Consider the following 24,655-nt stretch of genomic DNA (forward strand, 5'->3'; position numbering starts at 1 on the left):
AGCTCCAAGGACCTGTGCAAAATAGCATACACACACACACGTGCGCGCAAAATAGGACCATCCCACAACTCCATAACTCCACAACTCCATTCAAGTCCCTAAAGTGAACGTTTGGCGGCAGCACCAAATGACAGTCTTGCAGTGACAACAGTGTTAGGTGTTTGAATGCAGCGGATAAAATCTGCAAGTAAATTACCTCCAAACAGATTCCCATCACTGTAGGTGTAATGGCTGCCTTAACACTGTCTCAGATTTGCATAAACCAACAACTAAAACAAGTTTCCATGCGTAGCTGGGATAGTGCCTGGCATGGAGCCATGGGCAGAGAAGATTGGGTGGTGTGGTGGTTGTGTTTTCCAGTTTATCAAGTCAACTACATTTATTTCCAGTTTCTATTCTTCATTTTGGTGTTAATTCTATAAAGATAGTAGGCTTAACTGCAATGATTTACCTCAGAGGCAGGGAATGATGGCCCCTTTAGGACTTGTGGACTTCAAATCCCAGAATTCCTGGCTGGGGAATTCTGGGACTTGGAAGTCCAGCCATCTTCAAGTGGTCAATGTTGAGAAAGGCTGGTCTGCCGCAGCATTTTCCAAGCTCAGCAACTTTAAGCTTCATGCTCCCCATGCTGGCTGGGGAATTCTGGGAATTGAAGTCCACACATCTTAAAGCTGCCACATTTGAGAAACACCGATCTAGGCAATTCAAGATGTATCTATAGATAGTTGAGTTACAACAGCTGAAGTTACAACGGCACTGAAAAAAGAGTGACTTATGACCGTTTTTCACACTTACAGCCTTTGAAGCATCCCCATGGTCAGGTGAACAAAATTCGGATGCTTGGCAATCAACTCATATTTATAATGATTTCAGTGTATACTGGAGGCACATATGCGCTGTCTCTGAGGTATTCTTAGCATCACCTGGCAGGACAAAGTTCCAAATAGTGCAATCTTGGAATGTGCTGGAATTTTAAGCATGTATACACTATTGAAACAGTGACGTCTACGCTGGCTGGGGCATGTCGTGAGAATGACTGATGGTCGGATTCCGAAAGATCTCCTGTATGGAGAACTAGTGCAGGGAGGGAGGGGGTCAGAGGAAGACCACAGCTGTGATATAAGGATATCTGCAAGAGGGACCTAAAGGCCCTGGGAATGGACATTAACAACTGGGAAACCTTGACCTCCGATCGTTCAGCTTGGAGGCTAAAAGGACGCAGCATGGCCTTCTCCAATTCGAAGAGACACTTGTTCGGCAGGCTGAGGCAAAGAGGCAGTCCCGGAACCAGCGAAATCTGGCAGGGGACAGAATTTATCTGCCCTCAGTGTGGAAGGGATGGCCACTCTCGAATTGGCCTTTTTAGTCACACCAGATGCTGTTTTAGGACCTCTTTCCAGAGCATGATACCATAGTCCCATGATAGCGAATCTATGGCACCTGTGCCATTGGTGGCATGCAGAGCCATTTATTCATTTTATTTATTATTCATATTTCTATGCCGCCCACTCTCCGAGGACTCTGGGCGGCTTACACCAAAGACAGTATACTAAATAGCATATTGCCCCCAACAATCTGGGTCCTCATTTTACCCACCTCGGAAGGATGGAAGGCTGAGTCAAACTTAAGCCGGTGAGATTTGATTCGCTGATCTGCTGAACTAGCAGTCAGCTGAAGTAGCTGCAGTACTGCATCCTAACCACTGCGCCACCTCGGCTCTTTCTCCGGGCATGCGAGCCGTCGCCTTAGATAAGCTCCACCGTGCCTGAGCGTGTGCCTCCCGCCAGCCAGCTGATTTTCAGGTCTCTGCCGTGCATGTGGGAGATGTGTGTGCATGCCCATGCCGCCCCTCCCCTCCCAGGAATCTCCACACGGCCCATTTTGGATGCCATGTAAGTACAGGGCTCGTGCAGAGGCTGTGGGAGGGTGAAAAAGGGGCCTACCGGAAGTCAGGAAACAGGCCATTTCTGGCCTCCAGAGTGGCCTGCTAGGCCCAAAATGGGGTGTGGGGGGGGGTTGCACGCACATGCACAGGGGGGTGAGGAACATGGGGGGGGGGCGGCGCACATGCCTGCTCAGGGGGGGCGGAGCAGCGCAGGGGGTTGCGTGCACATGCGCGGGAAGGCGGGACATGTGAGGGGCATTGCATTATGGGTGTGAGCACGCGCGGGCGCGCTATCTTGCGTGTATGTACATTTTTGGCACCCGAGGAAAAAAAAGGTTAGCCACCACTGCCATAGTCTCTTGTGACTGAAGGATGCCAATGCCATACTGGAGGTCACGTGATCCCCTTTTGTGATCTTCTGACAAGCAAAGTCAAGGGGGAAGCCAGATTCACTTAACAACCGTGTGACTATGTTAACAACTGTGGCAAGAAAGGTTGTAAAATGGGGCAAAAAACGCATTTAACAAATGTCTTACTTAGCCTTATAAACTTTGGGCTCCATTGTGGTCGTAAGTCAAGGACAACCGGAATCTAGTTATCACTTAATGAACACTGGTATCTGGGACTTCGTTCTCCCACTGAGAGGAATGCCAGTTTCCTCAGACAATACAGGTAATCTTTGACCTACGACCACAACAGGGACTATAAAAATTATTATTAAGTGATGTGGTCATTAAATGAGACACCACGTGGTCCCACTTTATTTTAGAACCTTTTTTTGCTGTGGTCCTCATGTGAGACATCACATGACCTGGGATCCTTCCTGCTGGCTTCCCCATTGACTTTGCTTTGTTGGGAAGGTCGCAAATGGCAATTAAATGACCCTGGGATCCTGCAACAGTTATAAGTGTGAGGACTGGTCATAAGTCACTTTTTTCAGGGCTATTATAGCAACAGCAATAGCATTTAGACTTATATACCACTTCATAGTCCTTTACAGCCCTAAGTGGTTTACAGAGTCAGCACATTGCTCCTAACAATCTGGGTCCTCATTTTACCAACATCAGAAAGGATGGAAGGCTGAGTCAACCTTGAGCCGGTCAGAATCGAACTCCTGGCAGTGAGCAGATTTAGCCAGCAATACTGTATTCTAACCACTGCGCCACCATGGCTCTTAACTTTATACTTGCAACTTATACTTGTAACTTTGAATGGCTATAAATCAAGGACTACCTGTAAACAGATTTAGAAGAGAATAGAATAACAGAGTGGGAAGGGACCTTGGAGTTTTCTAGTCCAACCCCCTGCTTAGGCAGGAAACTCTACACCACTTCAGACAAATGGTTAGCCAACACTTAAAAACTTCCAGTGTTGGAGCATTCACAACTTCTGGAGGCAAGTTGTGAATGCCCACCAGGCCCACCACTGGGCCTGGTGGCTCAGCAGACTAAAAGCACTGTGGTTAACACCAGCTGTCTGCAATTATTGTAAGTTCGAATCTCACCAGGCTCAAGGTTGACTCAGCCTTCCATCCTTTCTAAGGTAGGTAAAATGAGGACCCAGATTGTGGGGGCAATAAGCTGACTTTGTATAAATATACAAAAGGATGAAGGCTATTGCTTAACGCATTGTAAGCCTCCCTGAGTCTCCGGAGAAGGGCAGCATATAAATAAATAAGCTGTTCCACTGATTAATTGTTTTAACTGTCAGGAAATTTCTCCTCAGTTCTAAGTTGCTTCTCTCCTTGGTTAGTTTCCACCCACTGCTTCTTGTCCTGCCCTCAGGTGCTTTGGAGAATAGCTTGACTCCCTCTTCTTTGTGGCAGCCCCTGAGATATTGGAACACTCCTATCATGTCACTCCTTGTCCTTCTTTTCATTAAACTAGACATACCCAGTTCCTGCAACCATTTAAAGTACCCTTCTTTTACAAAAGAGACTACCATCATTCATATAGTTGTGTGGGGTTTTAGCTATCTCACTTGAAAGTAGGGAAGTCAGTGGAATCCTTGTGTTGCAACCTTAACCTTCCTTCCAATTAATGATTAATAATAGCTCTTTAATTCTTGTTCTTCAGATTGATTGCTTCCAATTTAGGAAGCAAGGAGTCTGACAATATCCTCAAGTTTCTAGGATGGAGCATTCGCAATAGCAATAGCAATAGCACTTAGATTTATATACGGCTTCACAGTGCAAAGTCACTGGGGAAGCCAGATTCACTTAACAACCATGTTACTAATTTAACAACCGCAGTGATTCACTTAACAACGGTGGCAAGAAAGGTCGTAAAAGGTGGCAGAACTCATTTAACAACTGTCTTGCTTAGCAGAGGAAATTTTGGGCTCCATTGTGGCCATAAGTTGAGGACTATCCATACATGTATCCCTGGAGCAATTAACAAAATTGAGCTGTGTTGTATCGTATTTATCCTTCTTCAAATGCTAGTAGAGAAGTGCAATTAAGCTCTAAGGAACTTTTTAACAGTGGTGAAAGAATAGGGGGGAGAAAAATTGCCAAAAACTCACTTTTTCCGTCTTTGCCTTTCCTTTAACCGAGAGTGATAGATATCTACGACTGCAATCTTCAAAGCTGTGAAAAGTTCAAGGGGGAGTGGTGGAAGAGAGACGAAAAGAATAAAAAACCCTTTATGTGGGATTTATGCAGCGATGGGAGCGAAGCAGGACGGCAATACTGACAGGATTACAACACTGATCTTCCATATCATCACAGCAGTTGCTTGTTTTCTTGATAGTGAAGAACTCAAGAACTAACAAAACAAAGAGGCCCGAATCCTGCTTTGAAAAGAATCTCTTCCAAAGCACGGCCATCCGTGCTACATAGGTTCTTGGTGCTCTCTGAGCTTGGTTGTTTTCTTGCAGATATTTCATGACCCAACTATGTATCGCCACGTAAGCACTGATGATGTTACCTAGTAGGGTCATGAAATGTCTGCAAGAAAACAATCAAGCTCAGAGAGTGCAACCTCACAGTTCAACCCTGAGCTACAAATATTCTCTTCTACTGATACCCTCAATCATTGGGCCAGCAGAGATAACCTACTACGGATCCCATTGGTCAAAGAACTTCAAATGCCGGTAGTCAGAAAAACCTTTTCTGCTGCAGCATTGCCCTTTGGAACAAGGTAAGATCTGCCCCCAACCTCCTATCCTAAAGTCCTGGCTTTGCAAATTGGTCTGGAGACCCAATGGGGAAGTTTGAAGTGGCTGCTCGATTGACAGCAGGCTCCACCTTCCCACCCCCACCCCTGGCTCTCTGCTCCCCAGTTGCCCATCTTTTTTTACTAGTTGTATCTGTGAGGGGAAAATAATGGGGATCCCCTTCTAGTACAGTAAAATTTGGGGGGAGCTGAGATGGGTTCAATATTAACATTAATTGCCTGATGCAAGTATAAAGGAAAATTTGTAATCGGCATGTGCATCTGATGGAATGGTAGCTAACATGGACACTGTAGTCCCCTATATGCTGAAATGAGCCGGGCGGAGGCTGTGGGAAAAAGAGGAAGTGTATGCTTAAAATACATGTAAAAATAATCATGTTGTAACAGTGAGGTTAAAGGAATGAAAAACTGCCTCTGTTGCTATGCCATGTGCTTTGCGGTTTTAAGGTATATAATGAAATGTTGAATAATGGGAGGTTGCCAATTCGGCCTCAAGCCGTCCCTTTTGACTGCTTGTCCGATTGACCCTCATTGCAATGTGATGTAGGTGCCTTAATAGCAAAGACTTTATGTTTGCTATGCTTTAAATTCTAATAAGCCTCTGAATCCTAAATGAGACTTTTGTGGTGTGCTGTCTGTTCATTTGTTATTAAGTGCAGCTAAGAGGGGTGGGTTCTACTTACCTTTACTACTGGTTCGCAATGGGGCCACGCGCGCAAGCAAAGCTCGCACTCACGCTCTTCTGCGCATGCACAGAAGCGTTTTGATGACATCAGGGTCAGTGGGTGGAGCCTCCTGCCGGTTTTGCTACCGGTTCTATAGAACCGGTGTGAACCGAGGGCAACCGACCACTGCAGCTAAGCTCATAATCAGCTAATGATAATTTTTCCCCTGACAGATCGATGCATTTTCTTTGTTTTCTTTTTTCCTCGTTTGTTTTATTGTTCTATTATTTTACTCTCACTTTGTTTAAACTTCCTTTTTTTGTGTGTGTGTTTTGTGGTGGGCCACCTAGAGTAGCTGGATAGTGAGATAGACAGCCAATAAATGTAATAATAATAATAATAATAATAATACAGGTAGTCCTCTACTTACAACTGTTCATTTAGTGACCATTCAAAGTTACAATGGCACTGAAAAAGAAGTGATTTACGATTTTCATGCTTACGATCGTTGCAGCATCCCCACGCTCACATGATCAAAATTCAGATGCTTGGCAACTGACTCGTATTTATGACGGTTGCAGTGTCCCGGGGGCATGTGATCCCCTTTTTACGACCTTCTGACAAGGGAAATCAATGGGAAAGCCAGATTCACTTAACAACCGTGTGGCTAATTTAACAGCTGCAGTCATTCGCTTAACAAATTTGCCAAGAAAAGTCGTAAAATGGGACCAAACTCACTTAACAAATGTTTCGCTTAGCAACAGAAATCTTGGGCTCAGTTGTGATTGTAAGTCGAGGACTACCTGTAATACCATATGTGCTTACGGTTGGGAGCAACCAGGATGGTCCTCAGTTGTTACTGCCATATGCTCATGAACAGCAGAATCCCAGAGACCTTCTGACATGGTGTTGTTCATTTTAGCTCTCTATAACCAAGTTCCACATTAAAGTTTGCTTTTTATATGCAGTGAGATTTTTCTCTATCAAGCTTCTGCTTGTGTGACAGTTGCAAGGGTGCGTGGCTGTTTTTTTTTATTACAAACTGTGATTTTTATGCTTTATGAGATGAGTTTTATAATGTAAATATGCTACGAGCTGTTTTGGGAGCGCCTGCCTTGAAATATAAATAAATCATACTGAGAAATAAAACAATCCCCTGTAGCGTAAGGATGTTAACATGCTGTGGGAAACATATGTGAAAATGTAACTAAAGTGAGATATGTATTTTCAGATAATAACTGAGAAAGAAAATCAAGCTTTTTGTGTTTTTATCATTGCTTTGCCCAGAGTCACTTGTTGAGATGGGTGTTTATAGAAATCAAATGAAATCAATCCATCAAACATTTTAAGGATGGCTGTTTCTGAGTATTTCAATATTATTGGATATCAGATGACAACTCCAGCCAAATCTCTCTGGGTCTGGAACTAAGCACAGTTCAACCTGGTAAATATTTGGTGGGACATTACCAAGAAACTCTAGAGTTGTAATTAGACTGGCACTGATGATGTTACCTAGTTTGGTGATGAAACGTCTGGAAGAAAATAACCAAGCGCAGAGAGCACCCCACAGTCATTAAGAGTGATTAAAAAAAGAATCCTTGAAATAATTTACTTAGCAACCTTTGTATTTCTGTTCTTTGCCTATGTGGACCTGTTCATGAAGTTCATTAGGAATAAAAAAATGACTGCAAGGAATTTTATTCCTTAGGAAGTGGAGACAAGAGGAGGTGTTTAGGATTTCAACCATGGAAGCAAAACTCACCGTGTAAAAGATCCGAGTCATCCTCTACAAAATCTATATCTCTTAAATCCCATTCGGCATAATTGTCAAACTCCTGTGGAAAACAGATAAAAAAAAAAAAGAGGAATGGCTCCTGGTTAGCTTTGAATAACTTTAAATAAACATACCCTAATTCACCAAGCTGGAAGGCAGACAAATAATTGAGCGTGGCGAGGTTCACAAACATGCTTACTCATACTTTACCAAGGCTGACTAAACGCCGAACCTGTTTTTTCTGAATACGTACGCACAACTCAGTAAACATTAATTAGACCAGCTGGATTCACAAAATAGATTCAAGTAACATTTGGCGGGCTAATCTGTGATGAAGAGCACTGTGTGTGCACTTATTCACTGATTGGTTTATTCAAGTTTTAGGGCTGCCCAATTCAACCAAGTGACTCTTGGTTGAATTGCAAACGTAAAATTTTAAAACAACTTAAAAAACACAAAAACAATAGAAACATCCATAAGATAAATATGTATAAATGTAAAACAGCAGCGGTGATGATTAATCCGCTAATAGTGAAGCCAAGTAACGGGGCCCTTCATACATTCTGAGCCCCAGGTCTGAGTACATAGCCAAGTTTTTAAAGCTTTGGAAAAGACCAACAGGACAGGGGTGAAATCCAGCAGGTTCTGACAGGTTCTGGAGAACCAGTAGCGGAAATTTTGAGTAGTTCGGAGAACTGGCAAATGCCACCTCTGGCTGGCCCCAGAGTGGGGAGGGAATGGAGATTTTGCAGTATTCTTCCCCTGCCATGCCCACCAAGCCACACCCACCAAGCCATGCCCACAGAACTGGTAGAAAAGAAATTTGGATTTCACCACTGCAACAGGATTGGGGCCATTCTGATCTCTGCAGGGAGGATGGGTGGACTGGGATGGGGTGGAATGGAATAGGAAATAGAATGGAATAGAAGTTGGAAGGGACCTTGTAGATCATCTAGTCCAACCCCCTTCTCAAGCAGGAGACCCTATACCCGTGATGGTGAACCTATGGCATGTGTGCCACAGGTGGCACGCATAGCCATATCGGTGTGCATGCGAGCGCCAGCCAGCTGATTTTCAGGCCTTCTGGGCCCACCGGAAGTTGGGAAACAGGCCTTTTCCGGCTTCCAGAGGGCCTCGGGGTGGTGGGGAGGCCATTTTCGCCCTCCCCAAGCTCCTAGAAAGGCTCTGGAGCCTGGGGAGAGAGAAAACGGGCCTACTGTGCCATCGCGTGCCAAGAGTGGGGTGGTGGTGTCACATAGAATTATGGGTGTGGGCATGCGTGCACGCAACACCCCTCCCCCCAATGGCAAAAAAATTAGCCATCACTGCCCTATACCATTTCTGACAAATGGCAGTCCAGTCTCTTCTTGAAAGTCTCAAGTGATGAAGCTCCCATAACTTCCGAAGGCAACTTCTGTTCCATGGGTTGATTGCTCTCCCTGTCAGAAAATCTCTCCTTATTTCTAGGTTGAATCTCTCCTTGATCAGTTTCTACCCATTATTCCTTGTCTGGCCTTCAGGTGCTTTGGGAAATAGTTTGACCCCATCCTCTCTGTGGCAGCCCCTCAAATTTTGGAAGATTGCTATCATGACTCCTCCCCTGGTCCTTCTCTTCACTAGACTAGCCATGCCCAGTTCCTGCAACCGTTCATCGTACGTTTTAGTCTCCGGTCCCCTAATCATCCTGGTTTCTCTGCACTCTTTCTAGGGTCTCAACATCTTTTTTATAGTGTGGTGATCAAACCTGGATGCAGTATTCTAAGTGTGGTCTTACTAAGACTTTATAGAGTGGTATTAGTACCTCCCTTGATTTTATTTATTTACTTATTTATTTATTTATTTATTTATTTATTTATTTATTTTATTTGTTTGTTTGTTTGTTTGTTCGATTTATATGCCACCCTTCTCCGGAGACTCAGGGCGGCTTACAATGCATTAAGTACTGCATTTTAACCACTGCATTACCATACCTCGGTTGACTAGGTTGACCCTCTCCTCTCTGTGGCAGCTCCTCAAATATTGGAACACTTGCTATCATGTCTCCCCTGGTCCTTCTCTTCACTAGACTAGCCATGCCCAGTTCCAGCAACTGTTCATCGTATGTTTTACCTTCCAGTCCCCTCATCATCCTAGTTGGTCTTCTCTGCACTTTTTCTAGAGTCTCCACATTTTTTTTTGGTAGTGTGGTGATCAAAACTGGATGCAGTATTCTAGGTGTGATCTTACTAAGGCTTTATAGAGTGGTATTAGCACCTCACGTGACCTTGACTGAATCCCTCTGTTAATGCAATTTAGGATTGCATTGGAGATTCCATAAAGCATTGGCTACAGCAAAAAAAGCCCTTTTCCTAACTCCCACCAGTCAGTACTCTTCTGTGCCCAAAATTTTTGTTGCTAAGAAATGTTACCCATAATTCTATGCACGCGCAATTCTATCCCGCGCATACATGCGTTCCCCCCCCCCTGCTCCTGGCATGCAATGGCACGGTGGGCCTGGTAGGCCCGTTTTTCTCTCTCCCCAGGCTCCAGAACCTTTCTAGGAGCTTGGGGAGGGCGAAAACTGCCTTCCCCACCCCCTGGAGGCCCTCCGGAGGCCGGAAACCTGCTGAAGATTTATCCTCACCACATAATGGTTAATTGTGATTTACGGTATCACTATATTACTTATGACATCTTTTACCATAGAATATAGAATAACAGACTTGGAAGGGACCTTGGAGGTCCTCCAGTCCAACCCCCTGCTTAGGCAGAAAACCCTACACCAGACAAATGGTTATTCAACATCTTCTTAAAAACTTCCAGTGTTGGAGGATTCACAACTTCTGGAGGCAAGTTGTTCCACGGATTAATTGTTCTAACCATGTTTCTATAAGTTTGAGTTAGTGATGGGGCAAGGCCTTTTTGGCTCTTACTCCTCATGGTTAAATTTTTATTTTAGGTTATTTTAATTTTCAGCTTGCTGTTACAGGTGGTTTGCAACTGTCTTGAGTTTTGTAGGATTTTGTGGAATCATTTTTAATATTTGGGATTATTGTCCTGTTTTAATTAGGGTGGAATCTGCCCTGGGGGGCTCCTGAAGCAGAATGTCCAAATAAACAAACATTATACGAGCAGAGGAATGTAATAAAACGAGTAGAAAATGTAAATAGGCTCCAAATTGGCCCTTTAATCTTTTACTATGAGAAAAGACTTTCCCTTTTATTAATTAGGATCAGGTTATTAAAAGTAAATAATATATTTATTGCTTGTATAAGCACAATGAAATGTTAAGTCTGGTGAGGAGAGGTGAAGCCATACAAATTAATTTATCATTTCAGGCAGGGGTAGGCTTCAAAAATTTTAGCAAGGGGTTCTTTACCTGGTTGCTGGGTGGGTAGGGCCATGGTGAGCGTGGCCTAGTCAGCCTCCTGCATTGGGGTGGGGGTGGCTTTTTGTCCTCCCCAGGCTCCGGGGGTTTTTTTCGAGCCTCTGGGAGGGCGAAAACGGCCTCCCCAGGCTCTGGAGGCCCTTCCCAAACTTCCAGTAGGCCCATTTTTTGCCCTCCCCGAACCTCTGCACGCGCCCTGCGCTTACCTGCATCCAAAATGGCTGCACAGGGACTCCTGGGAGGGGCGAGGTGAGCAGGGCCAGCCAGGAGTGGGATTTGGGGGTTCTCCGAACTGCACAGAATTTTAGCTAGAGGTTCTCCCAAACCCCTGCGAACCCCCAGCAGCCCACCCCTGATTTCAGGGCATCACAGTGGCTAAAAGCTGGATAGAGGTAGCCCTCAACTTACAATCATTGATTTAACAACAACTGGAAGTTACAACAGCCTCAGAAAAAATGACAACCCCTCATCAAAGTTACAACCATCACACCACCTCTATAGTCATGCGATCACAATTTGAACGTTTCCCAACTAAATGAATGGTTGTAAGTCGAGAACTACCCGTACTGTATAGAAAGGACCACAAGCTGTTGATTTTCTCTTATTCATTGAAAAAGATTTTTATACAAATAGTCCTCGACTTACAACAGTTCACTTATTGACCGTTTGAAGTTACAACAGCACTGAAAAAGTGACGTATGACCATTTTTCACACTTATGACCGTTGCGGCATCTCCATGGTTATATGATTTACATTTGGATGCTTGACAACTGACTCACATTTATGACAGTTGCAGTGTCCCGGGGTCACGTGACCCACTTTTTGTGACCTCCTGACAAGCAAAGTCAATGGGGAAACCAGATTCACTTAACAACCGTTAGTAATTTAACTACTGCAATGATTCATTTAACAAATATGCAAGAAAAGTCATAAAATGGGACAAAACTTAACAGATGTCTCACTTAGCAACATACATTTGGGGCTCATTTGTGGTCGTAAGGCGAGGACTACTTGTAATGTCCTTCAGCAGAAATCCAAGGTAATTCTCAAAAGCAAACTTATTAAAAATAGCCCAGAAATAAACCCTTCAGCATTCAATCAATTGGCAATAGTTGGTCAATGATCGGAAACATTTGTACGATATTATAACAAAAATCAACTTTTCTCATGGAGAAATCACAAAATAATTAGATAAGATTGTCAGGTTTCATCAGATAGTTCCAGAACCTGAAACAAAATTTGGCAAATATAAAAGTGACATCGATATTAGTGGGAAAGTAATGAAATTTTCACAATGGTGGAATGGGCTGTGAAAATGAGAACAAAGCACAACCATTTTTTTTTAAGACTTGGGATTTTTTTAAAATATCCCATCTTTATTAGTTTTATAAATAACCCAAGGCATCAAACATATCTAACACTCCTTCCTCCTCCTATTTTCTCCATAACAGCAATCCTGTGAGGTGAGTTTGGCTGAACGGGAGAGACTGACCCAAAGTCACCCAGCCAGCTTTCATGTCTAAAGCGGGACTAGAACTCATAATATTTAAATTGGTTTTTAAATATGGGATTTTAAATTTGGCGGTTTTAAAATTGAGCCTATCATTTAATAATTTTAATAATTTTAAATTTTGTCTGTCTTTGTGTTTTTAATCAGGCTGTACACCGCTCTGAGTCCTTCGGGAGAAGGGCGGTATAGAAATAAAATAAATAAATAAATAATAAATAAATAAATAAAATAATCTCCTGATGATTGGCCCATAGTTACCCAGCTGGTTTTCATGGCTAAGGCAGGACTCGAACTCACTGTTCCCTGGTGATTGGTCCAAAGTCACCCAGCCGGTTTTCATGGCCAAGGTTGGATTACAATTCATAGTCTCCTGGTGATTCGTCCAAAGCAGGGATGTCAAACTCAAGGCTCGGGGGCCGTATCTGGCCTGTAGAGTGCTTAGATCTGGCCCACAAGGACGCCCTGGAAACAGCGAAGGACCAGCCCACGGTGCTTCTGACAGAGAAAATGGAGTTTGGGAGTGCTGCAAACTCAGGCCTTCCTGAGCTCTGTTTTTGCTGGTAGAGCGTTGCAGGAGGCCGTCGCAGCCAAAAACAGAGCTCGGGAGCCTATTTTCGCTGGGAGAGCGTTCAAGCCACCATAGGTGCCGACACAACAGTGGTGGGTTCCTCCCGGTTTGGTCCGATTCGGCCGAGCCAGTAGCGGTGATGATATGACCTCACCAAACCGGTTCTTCCCCCTCGCCCTGCCCCCCCCACATTATTCTTACCTTTTATTTGGCCCCACCCCCAATCTATTGCTGCCTCCTGAGTCCCAGCTGATGACTAGAGGGAAAAAAACTATTTAAACTCTTGCCGCAGGGCTTCAAAGGGCCGTCCTACAGCTGATCAGTGTTAAAAGCAAACAAATGAGTCAGGTCGTAAGTGCGAGGACTGGTCGTAAGTGCGAGGACCTTCCAGAAATGACTCTGACCAGCTAGCCACGCCCACCTAGTCACATGACATCCAAGCCACACCCACAAAATAAGCCACGCCCACAGAACCGGTAGTAAAAAAATTTAGAACCCACCCCTACGACACGAGTGACGTCGAGCTGGCCATGCCCACCCACGCGCACCACGCAGGGTCAAACACAACCCCGATGCAGCCCTCAATGAAATTGAGTTTGACACCCCTGGTCCAAAGTCACCCAGCCAGTTTTCTTGGCTAAGGCAGGACTAGAATCACTGTTTCCTGGTGATTGGCCCAATCACCAGACAGCTTTCATGCCTAGGACAGGATTAAAACTCACAGTATCTCGGTTTATAGCCTGGGGCCTTAACCATTAAACTAAACTGGCTTTTTATTTAAACGATCGCAAAGTGTTATACAGGTAGTCCTCATCTTACAAACCCAACTGAGCCCAAAATTTACGTTGTTAAGCGAGACATTTGTTAAGTGAATTTTGCCCCATTATACGACCTTGCCTGCCATGATTGTTAAGTGAATCACTGCAGGTCGTAAGTTAGTAAGCCCGGTTGTGGCTTCCCCGCTGACTTTGCTGGTCAGAAGGTCGCAAAAGGGGATCACGTGACCTTAGGACACAGGGAGGGTCATAAATATGAACCAGTTGCCAAGCATCTCAGTTTTGATCACATGATCGTGGGGACGCGGCAAAGGTCGTAACTGTGAAAAATGATCGTAAGTCACATTTTTCAGTGCCGTCCTAACTTCGAATGGTCACTAAATGAACTGTTGTAAGTTGAGGTCTACCTGTACGTGGAACTGATTTTTATAAGCCTTGGTGGTGCAGTGGACTAAACTACTGTTAAAGTAGCACTTAGCTGCCAGCTGCCTGCAATTACTGCGAGTTCAATTCTCACCAGGCTCAAGGTTGACTCAGCCTTCCATCCTTCCGAGGTAGGTAAAATGAGGACCCGGTTTGTGGGGGCAATAAGCTGACTTTGTATAAAATAGAACACCACTTAGGGGGGCCCCAAAAAGCCCTACTAAGCAGGTATATACAAAAATATGAAGGCTATTGCTTAACGCATTGTAAGCCGCCTTGAGTCTCCGGAGAAGGGCAGCATATAAATTGAACCAATAAATAATAAATAAATAAAATAAATAAGCGACCTATATCTTGTCAAAAGAAGAGCAGGAGGAGGAGGAATCTAAAATGGGCATTTCAGTTGCCTGACTGAAGTGTGTTGCTTAGTGCAATGGTTCCTGGTCCATTCAAGTAAGCATCCAGATAAAATTATATTTATTCATAGCTAATCATAATACAATTGTTTTATATACAGACACAAAAAATAGCTAAAACAGCAGTCAACTCGGAGACATTCTTACCTCAATGAAATCCGCCCTGGCTGGCATGTATCCTGCCATATCCCTAGAAAGAAGGGAATCAAAGGTAGGCCGGGGAGGATCTTCAGATGCTAAATAAATAAATAAATAAAATAAAATGCATTGTCACAATTTCCAAAGCTTACTAAGAGAAAGTAAGTTCAGCAACTTTAAGGTGTGTGGGCTTCAATTTCCGATGCTGGCTGGGGAATTCCGGCAGTTGAAGTCCACACATCTCAAAGCTGCCAAGTTGAGAAGCACTGATAAGACTTTTTAAACAAAGGAAAATTATTTGGTTAACCGTACGCTGGTTATTTCCTATAATTTATGTACAGTTTCAATTTCGGTAGCTGCCCTCCTGCAAGCAACTCAACTTACAGTTAAAAGCAAACAATATAACTAATTAAATGACAGGAGGAAAAACAGAGAGGAAAAACGCAGCAATCTGTAGCTCAGGGGTGTCAAAATAACGGCCCATGAGCCATGTCATTCATTTAATGACTGCTGGGGAAAAAAAATAGTAAAAATGCATCCGGTCATATGGTGGTCCTTTTTATGACTGTCATGACCGATGACCATAACGGGCAGACTCCATTATGGTCGGATGCTAATGCCTCCTACTAAGGCAGCATTTAACATCCAGCTGCCTGCAATTACTGCGAGTTCAATTCTCACCAGGCTCAAGGTTGACTCAGCCTTCCATCCTTTCTAAGGTGGGTAAAATGAGGACCAGGTTTGTGAGGGCAATAAGCTAACTTTGTATAAAATATACAAAAGTATAAGGCTATTGCTTAACGCATTGTAAGCCACCCTGAGTCTCCGGAGAAGGGCGGCATATAAAAATAAATAAATAAATAAATAAATAAATAAATAAATAAATAAATAAATAAATAAATAAATAAATAAATAAAGAAAGAAAGAAAGAAAGAAAGAAAGAAAGAAAGAAAGAAAGAAAGAAAGAAAGGTCTAATCTTTGCTGGTTGAGGATCTCTGGGAGTGAAGTCCACAAATCTTAAAGTTGCCAAGGTTGGAAACCCCTGGTCTAAGTCAAAGGCTAGCACCTAGTTAAGCCTTTAACTCCCAAAATTCCAAGCCTATGTGAATTCTGGCAGTGTTCATTTCAAAATACCTAAAAAAATAAAATAAAAAACAGGTTAGGGAGATTGGTATTTAATACAGCAGTGATTCTCTTTTCTTCGCCAGGGACTCCCTTTAAATATCTTTTGTGGCCATGGACCACCGAGACTTAACTCAAGATTTAAATCAAAACATTTCTTCAAGCCTTTGCGGGAGCCCCCTGTGATGACATTGCAGCCTCCCAGGTGTCTGTGGCAGTAGTGGGTTGCCCCCGGTTCGGACCGATTTGCAAGAACCGGTAATAAAACCGGCGGGAGGCTCCGCCCTCTGACCCCGACGTCATCAGGAAGCTTTTGCGCATGCATCCTATTGCAAACCGGTAGTAAAAGTAAGTAGAACCCACCCCTGGTCGGTGGGCCACAGGTTGAGAACCACCGTTGATGCAAATTTGTCTCTAATAAACCTCGTTGCTGTCTTGAAAGCCTGAAGAAGAACAGGAAATATTTTCAGCTTTCTTTGTGGCTGGCACTTACCAAAAAACGGAGTGGCTAAGCTGGTTTGCTGCTTCTCCCCCGTCTGCTTCAGATGTAATAAGGAGGATGCGAAAAGGGGGTTATTGATGAAATGTTTCATGTAATGCTTTTCACACTCGTCTTTCGTCTTTGTGCTCATCTGGTTGGCTACATCTTGCCTGTAAGGGGCCAAGAAATAAGAATAGTAACGTGCCTGGTTCATAAAATCTGTGATGACTATAAGGTAAAGGTAAAGGTTCCCCTCGCACATATCGCACAAAGGGTCGCCTGTTGCGGCCCTTTCTTGATCGGGATTCCCTGTGCAGAGTCACTCATGCCCTCGTCACCTCTCGCCTGGACTACTGCAATGCTCTCTACATGGGGCTCCCCTTGAAGAGCACCCGGAGGCTCCAACTGGTCCAGAATGCGGCTGCGCGGGTAGTGACGGGAGCCGCATGGCGCTCCCATACAACACCTCTCCTGCGTGAGCTGCACTGGCTCCCAGTGGTCTTCCGGGTGCACTTCAAGGTGTTGGTTATCACCTTTAAAGCGCTCCATGGCATAGGACCTAGTTATCTTCGAGACCGCCTGCTGCTACCGACGGCCTCCCATTGACCTGTGCGCTCCCACAGAGAGGGCCTCCTCGGGGTGCCATCAGCCAAACAATGTAGGTTGGTGACCCCCAGGGGGAGGGCCTTCTCTGTGGGGGCACCTACCCTCTGGAATCAGCTGCCCCCAGAGATAAGGAGAATCCAAGACCTCGGTGTCTTCCGCCGTGCCCTTAAACCTTCTTTTTCCAGCAAGCCGGGCTGGCCTAACACTTTTTAAAATGTTTTTAATTGTCTGTTATTGTTTTTAATCATGGGGCCAAATTTATATATATCTTTTTAATTGTATTTTAATGTTTGTAGTTTATGTTTTTACTTGGCTGTTCACCGCCCTGAGTCCTCAGGGAGAAGGGCGGTATACAAATTTAAAAATAAATAAATAAATAAATAAATAAATAAATAAATAAATAAATAAATATGTGCTACTTGTTCCCGATGAGCAGTGCTCATCTCCGTTTCAAAGCTGAAGAGCCAGCGCTGTCCAAAGATGTCTCCGTGGTCATGTGGCTGGCATGATTAAATGTGAAATGCGCATGGAACAGTGTTACCTTCCCACCAAAGGTGGTCCCTATTTTTTCTACCTGCATTTTTTACGTGCTTTCGAACTGCTAGGTTGGGAGAAGCTGGGACAAGTCACAGGAGCTCACCCTGCTATGTGGCACTAGGGATTTGAACCGCTGAAGTGCCAACCTTTTGATCGACAAGATCAGCGCCTTAGCCACTGAGCCCTATAATGGATGACTATAGTCCCTATAGTGATGACTATAGAGATGTGCAAAAACCGTTGATTCAGAAATGAAATGATTTGGAGAACTCTGGAAAGGTTGGTTTTCTTTTGGACCATGCCAGTAACTCTCCGAGAGGTTGCACAGGCACAATCTCAACCACAGGCCGTTGTCAACCTGTTACTTCAAATTGCATAAAAGGCCTTGTTTGAACTGTGGACTGGTGTTCCAAGAATAACCCCAAATTCCCTCTGAAACCTAATAGCATCCCATTAAGGTGGACCTGGTGCCTGGGGCGGACCAATCTCATCTAATCAATCTTGTTATGTCTCGTTATTTTCTGTTATGGATTGCACCAGTAGAGGCTAAACCAATTTCGTTGTATACATGATGTACAATGACAATAAAGGCTATTATTATTATTAATGAAAAGAAGGATTAGGGGTGACATGACAGCAGTCTTCCAATATTTGAGGGGCTGCCACAAAGAAGAGGGAGTCAACCTAGTCAACCAAGGTATGGTAATGCAGTGGTTAAAATGCAGTATTGGAGGCTAACTCTGCCCATAGCCAGGAGTTTGATCCTGGCAAGTCTTCCATCTGTCCGAGATTGGTAAAATGAGGACCCAAATTGCTGGGGGCAACATGCTGACTCTGTAAACCGCTTAGAGAGGGCTGTAAAACACTAGGAAGTAGTATATAAGTCTAAGTGCTATTCTCCAAAGCACCTGAAGGCAGGACAAGAAGCAAGGGATGGAAACTAATCAAGGTGAGAAGCAACCTAGAACTAAGGAGAAATTTCCTGACAGTTAGAACAATTAATCAGTGGAATGACTTGCATCCAGAAGTTTGGAAGGTCCAACACTGGAGATTTTTAAGAAGAGACTGGACAACCATTTGTCTGAAATGGTATAGGGGTTTCCTGCCTAAGAGGGGGTTGGACTAGAAGACCTCCAAGGTTCCTTCCAACGCTGTTATTCTGTTAATCAAATAGGTCTCACATTCCTGTTGTGGGGTGAAGCGTCCAAGAACTCCAAGGTCAACAAGGAGTGATCCATCATTGACAAAAAACTGATACCATCCACCGACTCCAGAGCACATCAACACTATTCCAAGATTTAAAAAAAACAGTCTAACATGTGACTCCGACTTCATGAGACAAGCCAGAGTTAACTTGGCTGAAGTTCATGGTAGCCTTGATTTACAACAATTGAGCCCAAAATTTCTGTTGCTAAGCAAGACAGTTAAGTGAGATTTTAGGACCTTTCTTGCCATGGTTGAAGCGAATCCTGCAGTTGTTAAGTTAGTAACACGGTTGTTAAGTGAATCCGGCTTCCCCATTGGCTTTGCTTGTCAGAAGGTCGCAAAAGATGATCAAGACATTGCAACTCTCGTAAGTATGAACCAGTTGCCAAGTGTCCAATTTTGATCACATGATCATGAAGATGCTGCAATGATCATAAGTGTAAAAAGTAATTGATCACTTTTTTAGTGGCACTCTGTAACTCAGTCGCTAAACAAATGGCTGTAAGTCAAGGACTACCTATAATACCTTTGCCTTCTCTCTTTCCCCTGGTCCCATCCTCATGACCATTCTAACTGTGTAGATAGTCCTCGATTTAACGACCAAAGTCCTGGAAAAATGGGAGTTACAACCCAGTTCCAAAGTTTTGATGGTCAGCCCCCTCCCTTGCAGTCACATGACTGCATTTTAAGACAGTTTTGCAAAAAACCAGAAGTTACATTCAGTTTTTGGCAAAACTGTGCCATAGCGAACGGGTTTGCTTGATATTTGGGGAGATTCATTTAACAACCTCTGCAAAAATGGTGACCAACCTCGTTTACAACCATTGTCACATGCAACTGTAATAGCCCCATTAAGCTATTACAGCCCCAATATGTCAAGGACTACCTGTATATACCCACTGACATCTGGAAGATTCCACAACTGGTTAATCCTCAGCAACTCTCACCAATTTCCAAAGCCACAATCCATCACCGCTTCCAGAAGAGCCATTTCTTCCTGAGCGGTCCAGGTAGGATCAAGAACGGGGAAATTAGAGGTCTGCAGTGGGAAGCAAGCATCAAAAGAAAATCATTTGGGACTGCAATTGTGTAGGCTGATGGAATTCCCATGAACCCCCATAGGAAGGAATTTTATTTGCATTTCCACTAAATATGCATGACAGGAGAGACACACGTGTTCACACACATAGAAAGAGAGAGAGAAAAGAGAGAGAGACAGACAGACAGACAGACAGACACACACACACACACACACAGAGACAGAGAGAAAGACAGACAGAGACAGACAGACAGACAGAGACAGAGAGAGAGACAGAGAGAAAGATAAAGACAGACAGATACACACACACAGAGACAGAGAGACAGACAGAGACAGACAGACAGATACACACGCAGAGACAGAGAGAGAGAGACAGATACACACACACAGACAGAAAGAGACAGAGAGACAGACAGATACATACAGAGAGAGAGAGAGAGAGAAAGAGACAGAGAGAGAAAGAGAGACAGAGACAGAGAGAGAAACACACAGAGAGAAAGAGAGAGTCAGAGAGAAAGAGAGAGTCAGAGAGAGAGAGAGAGAGAGAGAGAGAGAGAGAGGGAGAGAGAGAGAGAGAGAGAGAGAGACAGAAATGAGACAGGTTTATTTCCTGGCAATAACTCCTGGAATTCCAATCTCTTTCCAACAACTATTGCCAATCTTTTAGGCAATCCAAATTTTGGGTTTTATATTTGGGTTTTTATTTTTGTAAGTAACCCTGAGTCACCATGAGTGAATTGGGCAATCATAAAAGTTTTCTTATTAAATAATAAATAAATAAATAAACCAAAAGCCTAAACATAAGTTGTTATCAGATGTTAGGAGTTCTAGTTGCAGAAATAGGCCACTTACCCCCACAAAGATGAACTCTGGAATTCCAAACATTATAACACAGAGAAAAGAACTTTTTAATCTATTTCACACATTTTTAGGTGGAGGGATTAAGCAGAGCATGTTCAGTTGTGTGACAGGCCCTTCTAGCCCAAAGATATATTTTCAAATGATGTGCAGTGTCACAGTGACAAAAGATATCAAAAATGGAAAACACTTAAATCATTTTAATGCCCCAAAACCTATGAGATGTCATGAGAACTTGTGACACTTATCTACCTCACAAGGTTTTGATTCTTCATACACACACACACACGTATGTGGTGTGTGTATATATTGTGCATGTATGTGAAACCTCATTTTCTCTCTATATATGCTTACAAACACATATACACACAGGTAATCCCTATTTAACAATTGTGCTGAATAGTGACATTTGCAAATATGAGAGTAATGAACAGTAATAAAAATCATTTTACAACCAATGTCTGCATTTACTGTACCCACATCAAAAGCCTTCATTGGGAAACTGATTAAAGGTCCAGTCAGTTTCAGGAAGAAGCTGTTAGCCTGGGGGACTTCTAATCAAGTAGTCCCAAAGGTGCTTTTTCAGGAGGCAACTGAACTTTCTTGTTTTTTCTTTTGAAGACGTTTTGATTCTCATCCAAGAAGCTTCTTAAGCTCTGACAGGATGGTGGGGAATGGAAGGATTTATGTCGGCTGGCGACACCCAGGGGGAGAGCCTTCTCTGTGGGAGCCCCTGCCCTTTGGAATGAACTGCCCCTGGACATACGCAAGATCTCTGACCTCCGAGTTTTCCGCTGTGCTCTTAAGACCCTGCTCTTCCAACAGGCAGGGCTAGCTTCATAAATTGAGTTTTAAATTTGGAATTCTTAAATTTTTGGGTTTTTTAGTTAATTGGCCTTAAATGTAATACTTTTAATAATTTTTAAAATTTAAATTGTGATATTTGTATTGTGTTTTTACCTGGCTGTACACCGCCCCGAGTCCTTCGGGAGAGGGGCGGTATAGAAATAAAATTATCCTTATCCTTATATTCCTCGCAGACAGCTGGTCATTTGCATCCTTTTTTCAAGGACCCTCTAAAAGGATGCAGATTACCAGCTGTCTGCAAGGAATATTCCTTCCATTCCCCAACATCCAGTCAGAGCTGAAGAAGCTTATTGGATGAGAAGCGAAATGTCTTCAAAAGAAAAAAAAACCAAGGAAGTCCAGTTGCCTCTGAAAAAGCATCTTTGGGACAACCATGGCCTGGATGACAGAGAATCTCTACAGACTTCTAATCAAGTAATTAAGCTTACAGAGCTGAGTTTGTTCGTTTGCCCATGGCACAACAATCTCTCCATGCTGCCAGGGGGCAAAAAGGTGGAGGAGGAAAGGGGTCAGGCACAGGACACTCTACGAGAGAGAACTTTATCTGAATTACAGGACGGGAGTTTCCTCTCTCTCTCTCTCTCTGTTCACTTAGCAACCATTCCAGTAAACAACCGAGTCTTCAGAAGCAACTGCAGTTAATAAATCAAGGACTCCCCCATACATATGCCTATAAGAAAAGGATTTTTAAAAAACTCATGCCTTTAATTTTATGGCTCTTATTCTCTACCTGCATTTGGATCAAAGGTCAAACCATCGTGGATATGTATATTCGTAGTACTTTTTAAAACATTTAAACAAATAACCGTATCAGGATACAGCATTGACCGATGTTCTAGTGCCGTGATGGCGAACCTATGGCACGCGTGCCACAGGTAGCACACGTAACCATATCAGCGGGCACACGAGCTCAGCTTCCAATGGGACTGTAAGTTGTCAAACGGGCCATTTTTGGCCTCCGGAGGGGTAGGGAAGGCTGTTTTCACCCTCCCCAGATGCCTAGAGAGGTCCCGGAGCCAGATGAGAAAGAAAAACGGGCCTTCCGGGCCATTGCGTGCCAGGAGCGGGGTGAGCGGGGGGTGGGTGGCTCGCATAGAATTATGGGTATGGGCACGCGCCTGTGTGACCCCCCCGCCCCGCTCCTCCCCCTTCCTGGCACGCGATGGCAAAAAGATTAGCCATCACTGTTCTAGTGCAGTGATGACTAACCTTTTTCTCTTCATGGGTCAAAAGCGTGAGTATGCACATGCGCCAGCCGGCACCCATAATGCAATATACCCCCCCTGCGCATGCACACATGACCCCTCCACGTTCCCCCTGCTCCCCCGCACATGTGCACACAACACACATGCATCTCCTGCATGCGCCCCCTCCTGCGCATCCCAAAAATCAGCTGGCTGGTGGGAGACGCACGCATGCACGGTGGAGCTGAGCTGGGCGATGGCTTGCGGGCCCACAGAGAGGGCTCTGCATGCCAGCTGTGGCACCCGTGCCATAGGTTCACCATCACAGTTCTAGTGAGAGAGAGTAGATTACAACTTTTATAGGGTTTCCGAAATGCTGTCTAACAGAAGGAACTGGATGACTTCCTCTCACCTAAATTAGGCTCCTAAAATGAAGAAAGACCAGGAGATAAAATTTTGGTTCAGCTGCCGGGCTTAAAAAGTTCTCAAAGGTACTGTGAGGTTTAATTCTGTGTTTTGTGCACTTGGCTCCAATTGATGAATTCGAATAAAAATAAAGTATAATCTTCAAGAATGAATTCTCTTGCCACTTCCTGCTTTACACAACTTTAAAAAAAATAATATGCAGGCCTACAACATAAATTAGAATATTAAGTACAAAGTTCAATGTGCTTAGATGAAATGGTTGAGTGATTTGCTTTGATTTTATTGACATAATTTGAAGATTATAATCACAAGAGTACAAATACAAGAGGCTAAACATTTGAAGAGCGGTTGTAGGAATTGGGTATGAGTCGTCTAGTGAAAAGAAGGACTAGGAGTGACATGACAGCAGTCTTCCAATATTTGAGGGGCTGCCACAAAGAAGAGGGGGTCAAGCTATTCTCCAAAGCACCTAAGGGCAGGACAAGAAGCAACGGATGGAAACTAACCAAGGAGAGAAGCAACCTAGAACTAAGGAGAAATTTCCTGACAGTTAGAACAATTAATCAGTGGAACAACTTGCCACCAGAAGTTGTGAATACTCCAACACTGGAAGTTTTTAAGAAGAGATTGGACAGCAATTTGTCTGAATCACAAGGATTCCACTACTTTCAAGTGAGATAGCCAAAACCCCACACAAATATATGAATGATGGTAGTCTCTTTTGTAAAAGAAGGATACTTTAAATGGTTGCAGGAACTGGGCATGTCTCTAGTTTAATGTATGTCTAGTCTAGTGAAAAGAAGGACTAGAGGAGGACATGATAGCAGTGTTCCAATATCTCAGGGGCTGCCCCAAAGAAGAGGGAGTCAAGCTATTCTCCAAAGCACCTGAGGGCAGGACGAGAAGCAACGGATGGAAGGTAATTGAGGAGAGAAGCAATCTAAAACTAAGGAGAAATTTCCTGACAATTAGAACAATTAATCAGTAGAACGGGTTGCTTTCAGAAGTTGTGGGTGCTCCATCACAGGAGACTTTGAAGAAGAGACTGGACAGCCACAGGAATGATGTAGGGTCTCCTGTTTGAGCAGGGGGTTGGACTAGAAGACCTCCAAGGTCCCTTCCAACTCTGTTATTCTGTTAAGTTGCTTTATATTCAATTTACTGTATTTTTCGGACTATAAGGCGCTCCAGACTATAAGACGCACCTAGCTTTTGGGGAGAAAAACAAGAAAAAAAAAAATCTGCCTCTCAGCAATTTGCCTCCTTGCAGCAAACAGCCTGGTCAGCTACAGCACAGCCTGATTTAGCACAAGCAGCTGACTGGTGTTTCGATTGGCCTCCTGGAATACAGCCCATCAGCTGTTCCAGGTTGCTGGGATCACCACCGCCCACCGCCAGCGCCACCTATCGCCACCTTTGCATGCCCCATTTTCAGCCTCTGTGAGTCCTGTTTTCGGCCTCTACGCCCCCCCATTTTCAGCCTCCACACATCCCGTTTTTGGCCCGTTCCAGGTGGCGGGGATTGCCGCCGCCATTGCCTATCCCTGTCGCCTGGAACAGCTGATCGGTGGTATTCCAGGAGGCAGATCCAACCGCCAATCAGCCGCTCGTGCTAAATCAGGCTGTGCT

At 44.0% G+C, this 24,655-nt stretch overlaps 1 protein-coding gene across 2 annotated transcripts in view; it reads right to left on the reverse strand.

Annotated features, from left to right (window-relative positions):
* The window catches only part of TADA2A (transcriptional adaptor 2A), a 60,707-nt gene that overhangs the window by 25,723 nt on the left and 10,329 nt on the right, over positions 1 to 24,655 (reverse strand). For both annotated transcript variants that reach the window (XM_034434615.2, XM_034434616.3), the window contains exons 5-9: positions 19,600 to 19,691; positions 16,316 to 16,473; positions 14,709 to 14,797; positions 7,489 to 7,561; positions 4,409 to 4,472 (exon numbers count right to left, since the gene is read on the reverse strand). In XM_034434615.2, coding sequence (XP_034290506.1) covers positions 4,409 to 4,472; positions 7,489 to 7,561; positions 14,709 to 14,797; positions 16,316 to 16,473; positions 19,600 to 19,691 — 476 coding nt within the window. The remainder of the gene's footprint in view (positions 1 to 4,408; positions 4,473 to 7,488; positions 7,562 to 14,708; positions 14,798 to 16,315; positions 16,474 to 19,599; positions 19,692 to 24,655) is intronic.

Source organism: Pantherophis guttatus, chromosome 1 (assembly GCF_059756535.1).
Source record: "Pantherophis guttatus breed Tessera chromosome 1, ASM5975653v1, whole genome shotgun sequence".
Classification (NCBI taxonomy): domain Eukaryota; kingdom Metazoa; phylum Chordata; class Lepidosauria; order Squamata; family Colubridae; genus Pantherophis; species Pantherophis guttatus.